This window comes from Schistocerca gregaria, chromosome 3 (assembly GCF_023897955.1).
Source record: "Schistocerca gregaria isolate iqSchGreg1 chromosome 3, iqSchGreg1.2, whole genome shotgun sequence".
Lineage (NCBI taxonomy): Eukaryota > Metazoa > Arthropoda > Insecta > Orthoptera > Acrididae > Schistocerca > Schistocerca gregaria.
Window position 1 is genome coordinate 569,642,221 of NC_064922.1, and position 22,156 is coordinate 569,664,376.

The 22,156-nt window shown below is 41.3% G+C and overlaps 1 protein-coding gene across 1 annotated transcript in view; it reads right to left on the reverse strand.

Moving 5' to 3' along the window:
• Positions 1 to 204: 204 nt before the first annotated feature.
• The window catches only part of LOC126355908 (venom carboxylesterase-6-like), a 95,647-nt gene continuing 73,695 nt past the window's right edge, over positions 205 to 22,156 (reverse strand). Inside the window, exons 8-10 of the mRNA XM_050006421.1 lie at positions 19,302 to 19,431; positions 2,890 to 3,028; positions 205 to 467 (exon numbers count right to left, since the gene is read on the reverse strand). Coding sequence (XP_049862378.1) covers positions 299 to 467; positions 2,890 to 3,028; positions 19,302 to 19,431 — 438 coding nt within the window. The 3' untranslated portion in view covers positions 205 to 298. The remainder of the gene's footprint in view (positions 468 to 2,889; positions 3,029 to 19,301; positions 19,432 to 22,156) is intronic.

Consider the following 22,156-nt stretch of genomic DNA (forward strand, 5'->3'; position numbering starts at 1 on the left):
ATTAAGAGCGTTTTGTGAACCCGAAGTTTCGATATTTTTCCCTGTGAAGAATTTGTTCAAGTGGTCCATCCAAGCGGTCAAGAACTGACGTTAGCTTCTGAGCAAGCAAATTGCCTGAAGTATAGTTACGTTTGGTTAAAATGAATGAAAGACAGCACAATATAAAAACAATGCCTGGGCTAATATTTCATAGCGCATGTGTTATTTAGAAAAATTAAGTTTAAAATATTTCATGCTATTTCCATGAGTTACTGAACGACGGTTTCGAAACGTCCATGTGACTTCCAATGTGACTCCATCAGTAGGTCCCAGGATACGGTTCTAGAGGTACGTTCTCGTTCCAGAAGTCCATGCGCTCGCCAAGCCTGTCGTGTGCGAGCGAGAAGCTGGCCTGCATCAGCAGGTAGCTGCGGCTGCTCAGGTCGTACGGCTCCCACACCACGGGGTCCGCCTCAGGGGTTGGGTTCCTGTGGAAAATGTTCGAATGAAGCTGTGAGTACGTGTGATTTCGGTACGTTATCATCTGCCATTTTGGAGTATATTGCTGAAGCGAGTTTTCTACTTTTCCGTTTTTGTTCTATATGTATATCAGAGATGTTCCATGCGAGAGGAAGTAGAAAGTTTTTAGCGTGGACCAGAGACGGCGATTACACGGAAATTGCTTTGTTTTCCTCGAGTTTTTTGGTAAAATGGAAATGGCGTGTGGCTAGGGCCTCCCGTCGGATAAACCGTTCCCCTGGTGCAAGTCTTTCGAACTGACGTCACTTCGGCGACTTGCGTGTCGATGGGGATGAAAAGTTGATGGTAAGAACAACACAAAATCCTGTCCCTGAGCGGATGAAAATCTCCGACCCAACCGAGAATCGAACCCGGGCCGTCAAGTATGACCTTCCGTCGCGCTGACCACTCAGCTACCAGGGGCGGACATTTTCTTGGTTTGTGTTGCGCAGTAGCGTAAGACAGTTGTTGACTTCACGTGAAGTTCCGTTTCATTCAAAATAAATAATGTTGATCATTGTACCGTCACACAATTCTCCCTTTTTATATAAAATGTATAAAATGGGCAACAATTCATTCATGGCCGCACTTTCCTTGAGCGACAGATCAGAACAGCAACTACAGACATAATTGGCGATAAGATGCGCAGTATGATATCAGACACTGTGAAACGAAAGCATGGTGAAACAGGTAACACCACGTCCGCAGTGAAAGAAACACATGAGTATGTTTTACTCAGAGCTTATGGCCTTAGTGCGAAAGAGGTCTTTCTTTCTTGTTGGCGATCTCGCAAAGGGTGAAACAATTTTTGATAACTATTAGCAAGTCTTCCGGTGCAACTGAATCAACATCACATCCGAAAGTGCCTGTCGTGAAATAAAACCTAGCCTGAATGCTATCCGACTTATACTCCTGCATTTCCATGCACGAGGTGGTGGTTAAAAGTTAATCGTTATGCGGGATAATTTTAAATAGTTTCAGCATAAAAAAGCCACTTCTATAAATGAAGAATTATATGAGAATATGATGTCTTCTGGGTGTGTTGCCGCATCGCCTCAGAACCAGCCCTCAACACAGTATGCACACGGGACGTGCACGTGCAATTTATCACCAACTTTCGGACTTGGGAAAAAGTTGAATCTTTGGCATGAGCTACATAGATTATCATAACATAGATAGCGATGATGCTTTGCTGTAGAGGAATGACTGCATAACAAGTGGTTAGAGTGTGGCAAGCAAAGTGGGCAGCACGTCAACAACAGGAGATGATCGTAGCATTGTTCGACTGTCTCCGACAGCTAGACGTTGAGACGAGCTGAAGTCCGGGGAGTGAGTCACCACGAACAGTCGGGAACTGGTTAAGGAAAACGAGAAACCTCGAGCGTCGTTAATGTCTGGCACCACACAAAAACCAACAGGCATGGTTTATATTCATAGTCCACTCGACCATTGAGTGGCAAATATATTGGCTCGAGTGACAACTCTTCTTCTTTTCAACGGGATCAAAACAACTGTTTGAAATATATCCTCCGGTCACTGGAAGCCGCGTTTACGCCCAGGAGAGCTAACGACGTCGTTAGCAGAGGATGACAGAGTCGACAGTTGACAACCCATCGTCAGCGTCGTACTGCCACAGGCATTTTTTCTCTTTGTAATATTTAACGTATCATCCAAGCACATAAGTTTCCATCAAAGCTTCTTTGCGATCTACGACTCGATGTAATGATATCACAGACCGCTAGTTTACCCGCGTAATTGTGCAGCGCAAACGAAAATACCAGAGTAGAATAAGACTTCGTCGTAAAAAGTATTTGAGTCCACATAAGAGATATCGAGATTGAACTCAACTTCAGATGACAACACGCGTTTCAGTGTGTAGAACCGTTTGAGGTCTAAATGTTAAATACCGGTATTCCTAGTCACAGGTAATACGAAAAGCAAAACGCATTTCGGCTGCATAAGGAAAAAAAACCAGTTTACAGAACTGCCGCTGCTTGTCACCTTCTGAAAATTTTAAATAAACTCAGATATCCTTTCAGATTATTACTATTGTTTTCCAGCATACAAGAGACAAATTTTTTGCTGCAAATTTACGATTCTTATGTGCTGAGAATGTTACTTCCTGAGAAGGATTGCTCAAGTAAAACGTATTTGTCTTTCATAAAATTGAGTAATAAAAGAGACAGAAAAGGTGACTTCTATCATAAATATTGGGGTATTTGTTTCACAAATAAATATTAACATTATACATAGACGTCAATACGACAAATTATAGAAATGATGTCCTAAACAGGTACTAAAAACACACTAATTTGTGTTTTGATTCTCCTGAGCTGTTCTGTTAACATAAATTTTCTGCAGAAGCTAAATAGTAAGTACAAGTACTCTTACCCATATTTTACGAAGTTGGTCCACAGGCGCAACATATTCCTCCGTACTTGATCCTCTTCGGATTGTGGGTCCAAGTTATAATTAAGATCGCCGTTATTGTGGAGGAACAGGAATCCTTGCTCTCCTTCGTGTTCAACACCTGAAACGGAGACGTTTATTGGTCAAAATTGTTCACAGTACTGAATGACGGGTTGCATCAGCAAAGTAAATAACTACACAGAATACCACGACTATGTAAGAATGACTTTCACCATTTATTTGGGAAATGTGAAAATTCAAGACGAGGAAGAAATCATCTCACAGATGAAGTATTGCTTCATCTACCGTCTTCTACTCATTCGTTGCACAGTCACTAACAACAATCAGTAATGCAGATTTCATCACTTACAGAATTTGACAAAACTGATGACAGAGTTTACAGTACGAGCACAATATCCCAGTATCCACACCCCTTCTTGGATATAGAACCAGTTTGATCAGAAGCACAGCTCAAACGAACTCCCTTTTGGAAATACTACCCATTCATACCATCCACGCTAGCATTTGGATGTGGACTCCAGACACGCTTCCAAATTGACTTTCACTGTATGGAACACGGAAGACTTACAGTGCATTTGTTGTGTAGTGCTCAGTACCTGTTGTGGCAACTTAACGTACTGCTTCCATCTGTTTTCTGTTTTAAAAGATATCTTGAATTATAGATTGCTTACTCGTATTGTATTTTTGTTACGTCTTTGGAGTGTTCCTTGTATATAAGCCTCCGAGTATAGCTTATTTTTATTTTATTGTTATTTCTTAATACCAGGCAGCTTCCACGTATAGAAACCAGTTCTTGTTATTATTCCATCTTTTCTTAATACGAGGCAGCTTACTCATATAGAAACCAGATCTTGTTATTATTCCATCTTGTAGTGTAAGATATGCCAACGGCCTTGCCGCATTGGTAACATCGGTTTGCATCGGATCACCGAAGTTCAAGGCTGTCGGGCCGGGCTAGCACTTGGATGGGTGACCATCCGGTCTGCCGAGCACTGTTGGCAAGCAGGGTGCACTCAGCCCTTGTGAGACAAACGGAGAAGTTACATGATTGAGAAGTAGCGGCTCCGGTCTCGTAAACTGACATACGCCGGGAGAGGGGTGTGCTGACCACATGTCCCTCCACATCCAGTGACGCCAGTGGGCTCAGGATGACACGGCAGCCGGTCGGTACCGTTGGGACTTTCAAGGCGTGTTCGGACGGAGTTTAGTTTTTAGTGTAATAAACAATGAGGTGAAACAAGTCATGGGACAGCGATATGCACATGCACGAATGGCGGTAGTATCGCGAACTCAAGGTATAAAAGAGGAATGCATTGGCGGAGCTGTCATTAGTACTCAGCTGGTTCATGTGAAAATGTTTCATTGGGATTAACGGACTTGGAATGCGGAATGGTAGTTGCAGCTAGATGCATGGGACATTCCATTTCGGAAATCTTTAGCGAATTCAGTATTCTTAAATCCTCTGTGTCAAAACTGCGCCGAAAATAACAAATTTCAGACATCGCCACTCACCACGTAAAAAGCAGTGGCCGACGGCCTTCACCTAACGACCGAGAGCAGCAGAGGTTGCGTAGAGTTGTCAGTGCTAACAGACAACCGACACTCAGTTAAATAACAGCAGAAAACAATGTACGATGAACGTCTCTGCTAGGATAGGGTAGCGAAATTTGGCGTTAACAAGCTATGGCAGCAGACGACCAACGCAAGAACCTTTGATAAGAGCACTTCATCGCGCCTCTCCTGGACTCCTGATCTATCGATTGGACCTTAGACAACTGGAAAACTGTGGCCTGGTCAGGTGAGTACCGATTTCAGTTGGTAAGAGCTGACGGTAAGGTTGGACTGTGGCGCTAACCCCACGAAGCCATGGTTCCACGTTGTCAACAAGGCACAATGCAAGCTGGGGGTTCCTTGTGCACATTGTGTTTACGTGGAATGGACTGGATCCTCTGGTCGAACTTAACCGATCATGGACTGGAAATGGTAATGTTAAGCCATTTGGAGACCATTTGCAGACATTCATGGACTTCATGTTCCCCAACGATGGAATTTACATGAATGACAATGCGTCATGTCCCAGGGCCACAGTTGTCCGTGACTGGTTACAGAACATTTGGACGTTGGGGCAAATAATTTGTCCACCCTGATCGCCCGACATGAAACCCATCGAGCATTTACGGGTCAATTATAGAGAGATCAGTTCGTGCACTAAATCCTGTACCGGCAACAGTTTTACAATTATGGGCTGCTATAGAAACAGCACCGCTCATTGCGCCGCAGCAGCTACACTGCCCGGGTGCTGGGAGACCCATTTCAGTTAACGTCAAGAGGGCAATGTGAGTACTGCCTGTGTATCATTTCAATCAGCTTTGACCGAGATTCATTAAGTAAAATTCTGGAGGGCGAAGTGTTACTGAAGTCGCAAGGTTTGCGCATTATGGGAATCGCTTGCTACATTGAAATCACCATGTAAATAAGAGGCAAGTGACGATGTCGTGGAGTGCCCCCGGGCAGATTCTGCACAGATATAGTAAACACTAAATGCAGATTTAGTACAAAAATATAGTTAACATGGATTAGGTAGTGAAGGTCGCTGGGAGCAGGATTCTTCGTTTCGATGCTGACCATTTCGAAAAACAGTTTTAACAGTTTCCTCCTCCTCTGTCGGGAATCATGAAAAACAGAAACATTTTCGCTTGATACCCTTCTGGACTGTGAGCAGTATTACTCGGTGCTGCTTAGTGAGACAAAAAAAGTGTCGAATGAAATTACAGTGAAATGCGGACCTTTAGCTGCTTACAGGCAAGGATAAATATCAACGGGAACAGTAGAAAATCTGTCCCCCAACCAGGACTCGAACCCAGGATCTCCTGCGTAATGGGAGATGCTCTAACCGTGTGAGCCATCGACGACATAGAGGATGGTACGACTGCAGGGACTTACCCCTGTCATGATACCCGTAGACCCACATTTCCAACTTCCTGTTCACACACCACATTTGTAGTGCCCCTGCCCACAATACTCATTATAGAGCGTTTACTATGTAATCAGGAGATCTCCAGTTCGAGTCCCGGTCGGGGCACACATTTTCAGCTGTTCCCGTTGATATTTATCAACGCCTGTAAGCAGCTAAAGGTCTGGATTTCATTGTAATTTCATTCTAGTATCTATTCTTTCGGACATATGGGGCTCAGGGGAAAGCGTGCAAGAGATAAGTCGCTGCAGTCGCAATATCCTCTGTGTCCTCGATGGCGTAGACGGATAGAGCGTTCGGCATTGAAGCAGGAGATCCCGGGCTCGAGTCTGGTCGCATCATAAATTTTCAACTGTCTCCGTTGATATTTATCAACGCCTGTAAGCAGCTAAAGGTCTGGGTTTCGTTATAACTTCATCCTTCTAGAGCTGCAAGATCAGAAAGAAGTGTCTGTGCTCCGGGATCTCAAGATTTGGCATATTATGTACCTGTGCAGGAAGGATTTTATTTCAGTGAGTCCGTATAGACAAGTATCATTGGAAACAATTGTAGCATCCGGTTGGCAAACAACCCCCACTAAGGCAATGCGATGTGAGGTAGTACTGTGGTCGTGAATGAGGCGATGCACTCCCCTTTGGTAAGGTATGTGAACAGAGTAATAATTACAGGAAGAGCCTTTTGTCTGTCATGTACGGCAAAGGGCATATACGGTGAAGGAGGTAGTGAGCACTGAACTGGGGATTCATCCACTGAACGTGGAGCACTTTATTTGGTAACGAAATAACGATCGATAGAGGTCATTTCGTTGTTGTATCCATGCACATTGTAGTCTAGCAACGAGGCGTGGCCCGCTACCCAGTTTGAAAGTGCTGCGTGTGTTGTCTCGTCCTTAGTGTGTGCTCCTCTCTTAGTGGCTTTAAGGGTTCTGACCGCAAAACAATGGGTAATTGTGATTCTAGTGTTTTTATAATGATACCAAAGTTTTCTTTGCATTTTATGTGAATACGCTTCTCTTCCGTCAACTTGAGGCACAAGTGTTGGTTGTTTCGATCTCCCTGTCAGTTGGAGAAGACACAAGCGTTATACGGCATCTGAGGAGACATTGACTTGAACATGATACAGTCAGAAGTATCTGGCTAGCAGCAAACGTATGGCAACTGTCCATAATATGGTGACAGTTGCCTGCTTTGTTCGCTGCTCCACGAGCGAAGCATCGAAGAAAAATTTATTGGTAAGATACATTTTATAACCAATGCTTTTAGGTCTCTCATGTATCAAAGCAGAATGACTTATGTGTTTCTGTGCGTGGTCGTTGTAAGATTGATCTTAGCAAACTATTTAACTGGCCAGCTTAATACTCTCTTTCAGTATGGTATTTCTGTTTGGATCTTGTTTTGCTTTGCATTATAGTCGTTAAGTTTCACAGCCAGAATCTTAAAAAAATTATGTAAATAGTTATGTAAATTATATGTAAAACTCGTTTTGCTGGGTTTACCTGTAGAATATATTATAATCCAGATTCCGGCATTTTTTGTGTTACTGGTTTTGTAAGTTTCTGCATATATACAGGGTGTTCAGTTTAACTGAAGACATGGAAATATCCTTAAAACAAACATGAGATCCAAAAAATTTAATGTTATAATTTGTTCGTCTGAGAGGGGAACGGCCAGTGCTACCAAATTCAAACCCCCTCCACACGCCATGTGTGAGGGCGGGGAGCAACTTAGAAATCTGAAACAGGAACCTCCAGTTTTATTCCAGATGCGGATTCTACGAAACCAAATTCACAAGTTTTATCTGAAACATTTTTGTGTCCGAAACAGATAGCGCTGTAATACGAAAAATCAAGATGGGGAGAAAATAGAATGTTTCAAAATGCTGTCCACTGATACGTCTGTTAACCCCCCTCCGCAACCTTCATGGTGTGAGGGTGGGACATGCAGTTATTTTGTAACTTTTAATGAGACTGCCCTGTCTGTTGTGATAAATCGTAATGTGCTTACACGGCCACAGTGGCGCTCCGAGCACCCCCCCCCCTTTTCGTTATGTTGGAGGAATACAACGTTGCGAACCGGGTTTCTCATTAAAAGTTATGAAATAATAGCTTCCCAGCAGCTTACACATGTGGGATTAATTCAAGTGTCACTGGATAGTATTTAGAAACATACGATTTTCTGCCCCTGGATAGCATTTTGAAACATAAGGCTTTCTGCCCATTTCGATTTTTCCGATTACAGCATCATCTGTAGCGAAACTAAAAAATATTTCAGAAAACTTCTACGGTCGCAGTTTCGAATTCTGCCTTGGGCATGGGTGTGTGTGATGTCCTTAGGTTAGTTAGGTTTAAGTAGTTCTAAGTTCTAGGGGACTGATGACCTCAGAAGTTAAGTCCCATAGTGCTCAAGCCATTTGAACCAATCAGAAAACTTATTTATTTTGTCCATAGAATCCGAATCTACAACAAAAATGTGGGTTTCCACTTAAGATTTCTATGTTACTCCCCGCCCCCACGCACGAGGTATGGGCTCTCCACTTTTGTGTCATTGGAACATCCAGAGACGAACAAATTTTAACTGTAAATTGTTTGGAATCGATGTGTAGTTTTTGAGGTATTTCCATGTCTTCAGATAAATTGAACTCACTTTGCATGTATATGTACCCATATACGTGCTCACAAGATAAAGCTCTCTTCTGATTGTGTTTTCGTATTGGCCTTCATTACTATAACGGTGTGTTCTGTTGTACTTAATATGAAGTTCGTCCCATTTGCAACTACAGCTATAAAGCTGGATGTCCAAAGTGTTAATATTTCATTTATTTAACATCATAATCATCATTTATTTGTTAGACTGGAACTATTTGCTTTCACATCTTTTATTGCGTATGTTTTACTGGTTTCCATGATTTTTGAGAATTCATCAAATGTTTTGTTTCCAGTTTAATACCCTGGAAAACCGTGAGCAAGCATCATCATACCAGGCGGTGTGCAGATCAAGACTGCTGGTAGCTGAAGCTACTGAATATACTACATTAGGAGCATTACTGCACCTTTTATAATTTTTTAGCGCATCTCTAGCATGTGATTCTAATTCTTACGTGCTTACTGATGACAACAAAATTGTGTAAATTTTATTCTTTTGTGCAAAGAGCGGTACTGAACTGAAATCAAACAAACAATTCGGAATTTTTGAGTAAGTGGGATTTTAGTAGCAGTTTCCACTTCACGATCGTCACTCTGAACCATTACAGTGGTAGGAAAGCGTGGTTATGTGGGTACTGCAACAAAAAAACTGTGGAAAACGTGATTTCGTCTAATTCGTTAAATGAATTTGTTGCGTTTTTTTTTCGATTTCTGCCGTTCCTCAGTTGCTTCAAAATGCATGGAGGTATGTTCCGTCCTTGCAACTAAATGAAATATAGTTTTTTTTTTTTTTTTTGCTGCATCTGTTTTGTTTCTTTTATTTATGAATCATCTTCACGGGCCTGTAATGCATGTTTGTTTTTACGTATATACTAAATCTATCATCTGTTAGTTACCAATACTTTACTATGTTACGTTTTCTCATTTTTTTTTTTTTAGATTTGAAAGATCTCTGAATACACGATGAAAAGTGCAAGTGAAGTGTCACAATAAATTTGGGTGTAAAACGCCAGAAATCGTAAATCTGTTATATGGGGACCGAATGAACACATTTCAGGACCAGACAAAAGGGCTAGCAACACTGGAAATCGTAAGTAATGCCAGACGATTATTTAACCTCACGAAACTAATGCTACAAAAGTTGTTTCGGATCTGAAAAAGAAGATAAAATATGAGAAAACGTAACAGAGTAGTACATTTGTTATCACTGTATAATGCATTTATTACGCATATGAAAACAAACATGCATTACAGGACTGGGAGGGTGTTTCATAAATATGGCAGAATCAAACTGCCTTTCATTTAGTTGCGACGATGGATTTTTTTTAGACCGTTCCTTGCAATGCCTTCGTCTGAGTATATGTTATTGGTGGCTTTGTTACACGAAGGAGTCAAAGAGGCAGACAGGGGGTTTCATGGTTTAAAAAGTATGCTGTATCAGTTGAGGATTAATAGTCAGCTGCCAGAATATAGTGACACAGTGCTGCGGGTGCAGCTCTATGGTGAGTTGGACTGCCCACTAGAAGTAACCACAGAGAACGCAGTGAGCTAAGTGCTGTTGTAATTGTTTGTTCTGCCTTATTCGCAGGTGTGCAGGAAAACTTTCTGTTCTTAGTCCAGTAGTCCATCACAAGCTCAAATTTGCTGAGTTCTCGTTCAGATTAACCATTTATGAAATCATGTTCAAGATTTAAAACCAGTAAGTACAAATCTGGAACGAATTCCAGAATTTATGAGTTTCAAAGTAAGGTTATGCAGTTCAGGTCGTACTTAAAGCATTGGAATCGGAAGGCATATCATTTCAGGGTATATGCGATTTCTCTCAGTTAAGTGAAGGATCGGCTGATGAATTGTTGAATGGTGGTGGTATAGAGACATATAAACAATTTTAATAAATTACCTCAGTCTACTTTACCGATGATTCAGTACATTGGTAGTTTACCTACTGCAAATGTGCAAGGAAACAGTAAAACCCTTTGGTTCTCCATTCGATTAGAACATCTCGTATCCTCCAACTTTCACATTCATTCATTCATGACAACTGAAAAAGACCACATACATTGCAGATCGTCCGAAGACTTACCAGTCTAAAGTACTGATGGAGGGAACCGACACTATGAATCCTGCAGGGCTGTCCATAAGTCCGTAAGAGTACGGGGGTTGGAGACCTCATCTGAACAGTACATTTCAAAGCATCCCAGGAATGCTCAATAATTGTCATGTCTGGGGAGTTTGGTGGCTGGCGGAAGAGAAGTGTTCCTTGGGCCATTCTGCATCAATTATGGACGTCTGGGGTGTAGCGTTGCCCTGCTGGAATTGCCGAAGTACGTCGGAATGCATAATGGACATGAATGGATGCAGATGATCAGTCAGGACGCTTACGTATACGTTGGGGCAGCGCGGTTCTTTCTGTCGCTTTAGACGGACCTGCACCCACCTGTGAACATTGTGTCAGTATATCATCAGTAGGGAAGACGAGTGAAACCAACGGTACTTCGACGTGAACCAGGCTGCAATTAAAGTTCCTAATCTACGTTTCGGGAGAAAGTTTTCACACGAAATGAACGGTTGGAAATTTTGTCTTCAATTAATATATTCTGACACTTAGGTGAACAAGTATCACTGCCAATCCTGTGCTAGTCTTAACACAGTCATTCACAATCCCTTTCATTCACGTTAGCAAGTTCATGGTGTTGCATTTCCTGAAACCGTAATACGTACTAAAATACTGATTGTTTTCGATTGATAATGCTCGCCAAGTATTAAGTCTGTCGGTATCAAATGAAGTCACAGTTCTTAGCCACCGACCTGCTCAATACGCCACGCGGAATATATGACTTTTCTCGTCATAAAATTCTATTAAAAATTCCGAAATTTCTACGCACCCATCGGAATAATTATGCCGTGACTATACCACACTTTTGATGTATGTAACACTTCTAGACCCGGCAACTTATCATTTTGTAATATCTCTTTATATTCGATGAATTATTCTGACACAATTCTACCCTTGAATGACGTTTACAAAATTTCTATCTTCATAGTCGCAGAATCCATGCGCAAAATAGTTTCATACAATAGCTATGCAATGAGTGCAAAATTATTCTTTGTAGTACTCTCTCTGTTGGTTGAGAGAGGAAAAGCTTCTTCGTGCCGATTAGTCTCAGTTTTGTTTGAAGAACTGTAATCTGATTATTGAGATTTATGACCGAAGATGACTGGTACGAAATTTTTTTATTTGACACTGACAATTAATGAGATTCTTCGATATATTGCGTAGTTGTTAATCAGAAGGGAACTTCCGAAAAACTGGATACGAACCTGCATTTAATAATCCAAGAGCTCCATTACTTCTGCGGAAGGTTAAACTTCATCAAAGCCAAATATCCGCTTGATCTGAGGTTTCCCGACTGATTACACAACGCTCCCAAAATTACGAGGCATTTTATTAGTACAGATTAGCACCCTGCCGCAAAGCACGAACCTGCAGAGAAGAAGAATCATCGCCTGATTTCATTCTAACAAGTAAAATTTCTGAATCATTTTCAATGACTGAGCTATGATTGTGTTTCCTATCATGAATGACTGATTGCTCGGACGAACTGAGAACTAAATAGATAAGAGGAAAAATTACAATTTCCATCGAAACTACTACTACACACGTCCGAACTGTTTCATGGCTAGGCTCCGACCTAGAATACTCTAAGTCTTCTCTACCAGCAGAGAAAGGAGCACGAAGAATATTGCTTTACCATTGGTCAGTTTACTCAACAGCCAATAGCAAAACAACATTCTCCCGCGTCAGTCCGCGCTTTTCATCCATAACCAATCGAAAAATAGTAAACCTCACGACTGCACTTTTTACCGACGTAATTATCTAATATGCTGAAGTTTTGTTTATACGTAAAGTTATTTACTATTGTTATTTATACCTGAATTAACTTTCTCTTTGCCATAAACTTACTTTACAAATCTATTCTACAAAAATCCCCTTTGTCCACATCCATACTTCTTTGAAATGTTCCCACACTAAATCCCACTACATAACTCGTTAAACAGTTATCTTCATATTACCCTTAAACCACACTCACGCGTCATTCATACTGCTGAAACACATTTATAATATTTTTCATACACAGAAAGACATAACAACACTTTATGAAAATACTAGAACAGTTTATGAAAAACATTCTATTACTTTAGTGCACACTAGTGGGCACAACAGGAACTACAATCAAAGTCCCCCTATCCAATATTGTCCTCTATCTGCTGATACATGAACTACGTGCACGTCCAGTCTCGCGTCACCATCTGTCACTATGCAGCTCTGAGACACATCTCCCACTCAACCGCCTCCAAGGCAGGATCGGTATACGGTGCTATGCCTCAATGTCACCTCTCAGAGTCGTATCTAACGGTATCAGCGGTTCCATATCACTCCAACTGTACAGGCCCAATACCATTACAGAGCCTTCACCAGCTTGAACAGTCCCCTGATTGTTTTCATACCCGCACACGTCCATCCCCTCGATGCAGTTTGAAACGAGACACGTCCGACCGGGCAACATGTTTCCAGTAATCAGTAGTCAAATGACGGTGTTGACGAACCCAGGTGAGGTGTCGTGCAGTCATCAGGGGTACACAAGTGGGCCTTCCGCTTCGAAAGCCCTTGTCGATGATGTTTCCTTGAATGGTCCGAATGCTGACACTTGTTGGTGGCTCAGCAATGAAAGCTGCAGCAACGTGGGGAAGGGTTGCACCTCTGTCACGTTGAACGATTCTATTCAGTCGTCGTTGGTCGCGTTCTCGCAGGATTTTTTTTTTTCTGGCCGCAGTGATGTCGGAGATTTGATCTTTTACCGGATTCCTGATATTCACTATAAAATGTGAAATAAACGTACAGGAAAATGCCCAGTTCATCGCTACGTCGGAGATGAGGTGTCCCATCGTTCGTGCGCCGACTATAACACCTCGTTCAGACTCACTTTAATCGTGATAACCTGCCACGTCAGCAGTGGTAACCGATCCAACAACTGCGCCAGACGCTTGCTGTCTTATATAGGCGTTGCCGACAGCAGCACCGTGTTGTGGCTGTTTACATATCTTTGGATCTGAATACACTTCTCTATACCAGTTACTTTGGCGCTTCAGCGTGTATCTCATTCATTTATTCTTCAAGTAACAGATCCATTAACTAAATGTAGTTGGAGTGTAGTTGGTATAGTTGCTGCTGAGGTTTCGCAGATCGGTGGGACACTGAAAGATTGAATAGGTTGTTTAGGAGAATTTATCTAGCAGGGTCAGGAGTCAGCTCACTAATAAGCATTTTTTACCAGTATACTCTCGCTAAGTGACACTTGACAATGTATCTAGCAAATTAGAACCGCCTTATCGGCATTATGCTTAGGGATCACCGAAGCAAATCTGAAACTGTCAGTAACATTTCGCTGAAACTGAAAGAATGTAATAGACTAAGAGCTCTTGTAAGCAATCTCTTCCGTTTGTGTGCACAGCTGCCGGCCGGTGTGGCCGAGCGGTTCTAGGCGCTGCAGTCCTGAACCGCGCGACTGCTACAGTCGCAGGTTCGAATCCTGCCTCGGGCATGGATGTGTGTGATGTCCTTAGGTTATTTAGGTTTAAGTAGTTCTAAATTCTAGGAGACTGATAACCTCAGATGTTAAGTCCCATAGTGCTCAGAGCCATTTGAACGATTTGTGCACAGCTGTTGACCATGGACCTGCGTGAGTCTTATGGTACTCAGGGAGTACCATCTGCATCTTTAATTGCGAGTGGTATTTTAATTACTGCAGTATATGAAAATTCTCTCTATTGCAACTCTTCAGTCAGCATTGCTTGTCCGGGAATGGACAGTTGCTACTGTTGGTCGCTGAGGTTTGCGATAGTGTAAGCATTCTCGTTTGTCTTGGCTAGGTTGTGACATTACTGCGATTACCACACTTATTTTAGATTATTCTGGAAAGAAATTGTATTTCAGAATTCACCCTCACCAGATCGGCAAATTTTGTAACCTTACGTCTACCCCAGGTGCAAATACCGTTGAAGGTAATCCTATTACATTAGTGCCTCATTTGAAAGAGGCGGAGACCAAACAAATTTTTAAGGTTTTTCAATCAGCTTCCAGATTTATTGTCCAATACGTTCGGTGTTACTATCTTAGATTCAGTTGTTAAACAACATAAATCGCGTATCCACTTCAAAAGTGGAATTTTTCTGCCAGATTATTGGCAGTCAGTGTTATAACGCTATCCGTCTAGTTAATGGGCCATCCAGTTTATCCCATGCTTCATCTCTCTTTCTGGAACACAAGGGGAATGGCGCGAACTGTAGGCTACTGTGTTCTCAATCAAACAGTTGTCTGGTAGTTAGTTCGCCTGCGGGACTTACGCATTTGTTTCACCTGATTTGCCAGGATGCGCTACTTTACCGTGTAAGACTTTAATCAGCCCAAACAACAGTTACCCTTAGCGGAAGAATTCGAACCTCTGACAGCGTTCTGCACTGACAGGAATAGATTTTTACTCAGTCAGTTCCATTTGGTTTAACGAAAGATGCAGCAGTTCCTTCTGTTTATTGGGCTCAGTTTTGTCGTGAGCTTGAGTGTGTTCATAATTAACTTGACTATGTTGTAGTAAATATTAAAACCTTCCGGAAGATTTATAATATTACTTGTAATACAGCTCTTCCGTTGCACAGGTAAAAAATTTTCAACTTTACTTAGGTTTCAACTGCTCTAAAGCAGCCTTCGTCAGAAGTAAAAAAAATTTACATTACCTATAACAGAGTTTTGGAATAATATAAAAAAATTATTAAATTAAAGATATGTACTAAAATTACATCATAGCTAACTGCTATGGTACAGTAGACAAAGAAAGCATACTTACATTGAGTAAATAGTTATGAAATGGTTTAGAGCAACAGTACTCACTTTAACGATAAAAATATATTTGTACATCATAAAATTTTCCTAGGAATGCACAACTTGATTAAGACGCGCCGCTAAGAATCGCGTGTGCGGCCGGCTCTGTAAGCAGCATCGGACTAACAGGCGCGAGCGCCGTCGATGTTAGCAAGTCGGCACCTTGTATCGCGCCATCTAGTACTGAATGCTTGTAATTTACAGCGACAACAGATGTCAGAAGCATTGGAACAGGAGTGCGCGTAATGTGCTGATTACATTATGTCAGATAGTATGTAACAGATCGAAAGTTGAACAAAATATTATACTCTAAAACGGGGAGACTTAGACCATTTAAGCAAAGGCCTTTTTTGCAGGATCAGGCTTAACGGATAAACCATCTAAAGTTAAACTGACCATTGGGGTCAGAACTGATCAAGAGTGCATCAAAGAATTCAGAACAAAATGTTTCCCGTTAGCCTGACTCGTGAGTTAGCTGAGCCATAAAGAGACAGTTTTTAGTGAACCGATAGTCAGCAGGTGGCCATTGATACACTTCCTCTTACACAAAGAAATATTCCAGATTTGAATGTTACTCTGTAATAGAAACCTATCCCTCCATTTCTGGTGTTACAAGCTGTACTCCTCCAAGTGCATGACAGAGACAGAATACGAGCCGTGTACGCTGCTAGACCCTTTTTTGTAACTGAAGTGAAATATTGCGTCTATCAGTTAGAAGCGTTAGCGGTCCTTCACACTTAGGAGAAATTTAAGTTCTACCTCAAAAATAAGGATTTTTTTGTCGAAAACCGACAGCGAGGCCTTCAGCTGGGTGCCTGAGCGTTGGGTTCAAAAATGGTTCAAATGGTTCTGAGCACTATGGGACTCAACCTCTCAGGTCATTAGTCCCTAGAACTTAGAACTAGTTAAACCTAAGTAGCCTAAGAACATCACACACATCCACGCCCGAGGCAGGATTCGAACCTGCGACCGTAGCTGTCTCGCGGTTCCAGATTGCAGCGCCTACAACCGCACGGCCACATGAGCGTTGAGCTCTCCGCATTTTCGCCTTTCGGTTTTCTATAAAACGTGTGAGGGGGTCTAATAAGTAAATCCAGGAGCCCTCGATAAATATGTGTTCCTGTTTTTTTTTATTCCAGATTTGATGTCTGAGGTCGAGCACACTTATCCGGGATCGTTTCATGATACCGAAAGTGGGCCATTGATTTCAACGGTATTAGCCGAAATGCCTTTGCTTTCGTTAATTTAATTAAAAAAAAACATGATCAAGATCCAGATGTAGACGGTGTTAAACAGAGGCTTCTTGTTGCTGAACGAATTCAGGTCACCAAGTTAAAAATGGACTCATTTCTTATCGGAGCCTTTAAGATGGAAAATTAGAAGTTCGCCTACCCTGGACATCGTCCTTGTCAATTTTCGCTATTTTCATGAACCCTTGATTGGATTACGTCTGGGGATCTAAACAACCTTAGGAGCAACTCACATGGCCAACACTAAATACAGATATAATAAGTGTGATTACTGATTGTGAGGCATATAAGGTCGGTAATCGTAATCCTAATAATCGTTGTGGTCTTCTCCATTCAAGCTGTGACGAGAAGGCTATAGGAAAGGCTTTTGCGGATTATTTTTGTCCCCTTCCTCGCATGAAAAGTCACGATAGGTACACAGGGTCTAAACTATAATTGTTTACGACGTAGTGTAGAGAAAGTGGAGACGAACACATTCATTCAGGACGATTGGGTGAACCACCGCAAACTGGCGAACTAAAACCAACTAAATTACAGCGCATGTACAGTGAGCGAGATTTTGAAGATTCTCTTACTCTCTACGGATAAACTAAGGGTCCTAGAAGAAAACTGTGAAGGACCCTTTTTGTAGGAAATCTAATGAATTTTAATTTTGTACTGGGACACGCTTTCGCTAGAGGCTACAGTTTTAGAGTTATTCAGTAAAACTGAAACTTCAGTGGTTACGTCTGTGAACTTCTGATCTTTAAAAAGCTTGTCGTTTTACATCCAGTACCATTACGACTGCGTAGCATATACCATGTTCACATTCCGATGGATATTATATAACACACGCTAAACAGGTTTGTTAAAAATTAAAGCCCGGCTTGTCACAAACCTTTCGACACTTTAATGATTTTCTTTAAAATACTACAGCATTCGTGTAGTATCCAAAAATAGTCGGATTTAGACTTAATCTGGCTTTTCTATAAATTTCCCTCTTCGCCTTCCATGCGAATTAAATTCCCTTAACTATCCACAGCTTAATTGAGATACTTCTTTATTAGCGGATCTTCTGGATAACGTTGTACCACCTCTTTTAACCCTTGTAACCTACTCGTCAAAATTTGTACCCTGTTTTCATGAATAAACCTTCATTGTTTTGCGTGAAATACCTCAGGGCTGACAGATTTTGCATTGTGCTTTTCCAACTATTGTGCATCCTAATCAGATAGTCCATTAACAATCATGTACACATTATTGTTTTATCCTGAGCACTAACTACACTGACCACTGAAATTAGATCGAAACACCCAACTAACGATTCTAGTTCGTTTTTCCTGTTCATATCATTTAAGATATTTGTACTGGAATCTCCAGAAACGACTATTTCTTCTTGTCTAACGGGAAGCTCAATAATGCGTCTAGATTTCTCATAAATAGCTGAAAGTTTTGTAGAGGTATATGTAGACTTACGTATCAGAAAACTACTCTGCAGTAACAACTCACAAGCACTTGCTTCCAGGTTCACTCTTCTATACGTCTCTTAGCATCTTATTCCTCTACCAGTTCTCTCCTCATAACGTCCTTCTTCCACTTGCCTCGCTACACTCTTTCCGCTGTGCACCTCGCACCCTCTTTCACCTACCTTCTCATACGCTCTTCCTTTTTTACCTGCCGGCTAACCCTTTTCGTCTTCCTTGTACCTCCTACACTTCCCGTACCTTCCTCAACTTTATGTCTTCTTCCCCTCGCGTTCCCCATCTATCTTCTCTTCCTCGTCCTCCCCCCCTCTCTCTCCCCCTTCTTACTCTCCATCTTCTCTTCCCCTGCACTCCTCCTCTTCCTCTTCGTGCACCCTCTATCTGTCGATCTCCTCCTCCAATCGATCTCTGTCCACCTCCAGAAATCTCCCACACCACAACGGGAGCTACCTTACTCTTACCCCAAAATACTTTATTCCCGTCCTTAAGTGTTACATGTATTAAGGTTTGTTAAAATCTATCCCCTGGTTTATAAGAAGTCGTGGAACACACGTTATTGTCCTCACAACTCCCAGCTATTTCCTTGCCATAGTCAATTGCTGCTGCTAAAATATACCGAAAATATACCTAACCGCCACGATCTTACATCAAAGCGTCACACCTGTAAAAACTGATAAAACGGGTAAAATTGTCCCTTACTTAATATTAAAGTTCTACGTTTCATTACCTGATCATGTGAAGGTTTCCCAGACTACATCCACAAATAATTAGAAGTAATAGTGGAAGCAAGGCATGATTTTTCTTGTCCTGCATGTTTGACATTATCCACATGAACACACAGCGAATTCGCAACTTTACGGAATTTCCGCACTAGCTACACATTTATTTTGCCACAACTAGTTTCGATCCAAAAGGCTATTAGCAGCTGTGGCTGTCTCAATTACCATGGATCTATTCAGGTGCGAGATAGAATAGACTCACGTTGCTCGAGATAGCCACATTCACAATATCCTTCTGAGCCAAAACCGGGTGATGTGTAAAATAAATTTGCAAATTACTTTTAGAGCAAGGCACAAACGTTGCAGATTGTATCTCCGTTTTAACTTACCCCATTCGTTTGTAGGTACGTTCACCCCGCGATAGTCGAACTCGTAGTAGTAGACTGGTAGATCGGTAACTTCCACTATTCTTCTGACGAGTGCATCAGTGGGGTTGAAGAAATCTATGTCTTCACTAAGCTGAAAAAATGAGACAAATGTATTACAGCAGAATCTGATAGTATATTAAAGTTTAAGAGGGCTTGCACTACATAATTTTCTCGAAGCCTGCCTCAACCCTAATAACTGAATAAGACAGCGCCCCACCAAAATAACATAGGTCCCTAAGTGGATCCCACAAGAGACTCTTTATCTCAAGTTATCAGTGGTTTAATGGTAGTTGTGGCTTACTTCTTTCATTAACGTAACAGTTTTATAAATTTTTTGTACACTTTCCATTATCGCTACTTCTTCCATGTAGCAATAAATCTTTTAGCATGTTTTTCACATTACCACCTACGTCGAAAGTTAAGAAACGTCAGTGGGAGGTAACCGATGACAGTGCTCATTCTGGGATAAATATTAAACTCTGGTATTCGGTAGCGAAAGGAAAATGCTGTTGCGATCACCAAGAAACCGGTTATGTTGTGGATTAAATCCCAAAGGCTTCCACAGCCTGTTATTGAGTGAGAGCATGTCTCGGTCTTGATGGTGTAGCACTCGCCAGATACATCTTCGGGATATTAAAATTCATTATCATTAGAATATCAAACGGTATTATTACGTAACCTGCAATCCTTCGCATACAGAACGATATCTTCGCTGTTTGATAAGGAAGCCACCATCTGGCACTTGTAGATCTGCCTACAACTGCCACAAACTACAAAGACTATCGTAAGTGTAGAAACTTTCTTTTAGCCTTCTGTGGGAATCTTTCCGTCTCAGAGTAGCACCTACAGCTGATATCTCCATTATTTGTTCTCTTTATTCTGAACCCTATCTTCTCCTAAAATTTTTACACTCCAAGGCTTCCTTATGAAAGTTGTTTTCGGATGACTTAACATATGTCGTTTAATCCTGTCGCTACTTCTAGTTAGTGTTTCCATATTTACTCCTTCCTTTATCAATTCTACGGAGAATCTCTTCAACCCAGCTCAATTAATATATTAACTTTTGGTGCCTTTCAGTTAAACGAAATTTCAAACGATTCGAATAACTAATTTTCGTTTTTTCCTCATTCACTATGATTCACTTAGATCACCATTCTGTGCTCCAGACATACTTTCCCAGATTAAGGCCTATGCTAGATGTTAACACATTTTCTTTCATAAAGAATACTCCATTCGCGAATGATGCTTTCATGTATCCTCCTTGTTTCCTCTATCTTGCGTTACCATGCTTCTAATTTAATTTGTGTTTTATGTGAGGCAATATTTTGATGTTAAGGTTGTCACTGATTTCATTGCCACTGCTTCTTAATACCATCCACTTTATTTACTGAATCTCAATCCTCATTCAGTTCTCAGTTCGCTGTTCATCCCATTCAGTAAGTGGGTTAATTCTTCACCACTTTTACAGATGATAGTAGCGTCATCAGGGAATGTTATCACAGACCAACTTTCATTCATTGTAGAGGTTGCCTTGAGTTCAAATTAAGGATAGGGACTGATCTCCAGGAATAATACGCAACGAGCTACTGAGCGCCCCGTCACTACAATTGACAGAACCTTTTGTGTCAAGTATGGACATGTTAGAGGCCATCGAATGGCCTAAATACCTTCAGGTTCATTTCTAGAATTTCCGCTTGCGGTACATCAGCTTTAGAAGTGAGGTAGATGTTCTAGCAGCAATAGTTTCTCTTGTAGCTACCACACTGTACGGTGTCGATGGATGAATTTTCCACGGATGAGTTCATAATGGCAATATGTTCCTCAAGGCATCATCTAAAAGCCATCTAGGATTTGTTAGTAAGCTTATATTTTTGTTACACCCTAGATACCTTTAACTGTACGGAAGATACAATGCGTTCCTACCTTAATGACTTTTCAATCTGACAACTTCACTCTGTCTTCCATTCTCATTATTCATACTGATACTACATGTGAAAGGAACTACCTGCTACGTTTTCACGACCAAACCGCTGAATAGATTTAGATGACATTCGATATGGAGATAGGCTGAACCCTGACGAACAACACAGTATAGTTTAGAAAGTAAAAATAACACTTACTAAGAAGGTGAATGAGGTAGAGAATGGAAATCTTCTTTTTACATCAGTGGACATAAACCGTGTTAAAAATTACGAGGGTTGGAACTTTAATAGTCGAAACTATTTATTTACACCTCGTAGAAAATAGATACGTGAAGTTTTATTGACCTTCAAAGTAGTCACCACCACTATGTGTAACCCGTTGCCAGCGATGTGGAAGTCGAAGGATACTCTTAGAAGTGCCAGTTGTGTTGACAGTTAGAGCGGCACTGTCTATTGCCCGACAAATTTGTAGTAGTTCTATGCTGTTCATTTTTGGAACACAACCTACGACCAGCTTAGAGACATAAGTGATGACACTTTCTGCAGGACCTGACCATCATTTTGCAGGACAATCATCAAGCACGTACAGTACAAGCTGTTACTGATTTGTTTGACTGATGGGACTGCTAAGTACTATACAACCTACTGCACTCCCCTGACTTAAGCCCTGGTAAGTTCAACTCAGTTTCTAAACTGAAGGAAACACTCCACGGAATTCGCATCAGAATTGTTACAAATTAAATAGGAACCCCAAGCCCACGTGAAAAGTTTCTGATGCCCAGAGGTGTGATATTATAGGCGCTTCACACGATTTCCTAACAACTTTTTTTTCAGTAGTTAAAACTTCCGGGCTGAGAGGCCGTGGTCGAACAGTAGAACTTCTTCTCCCTGACG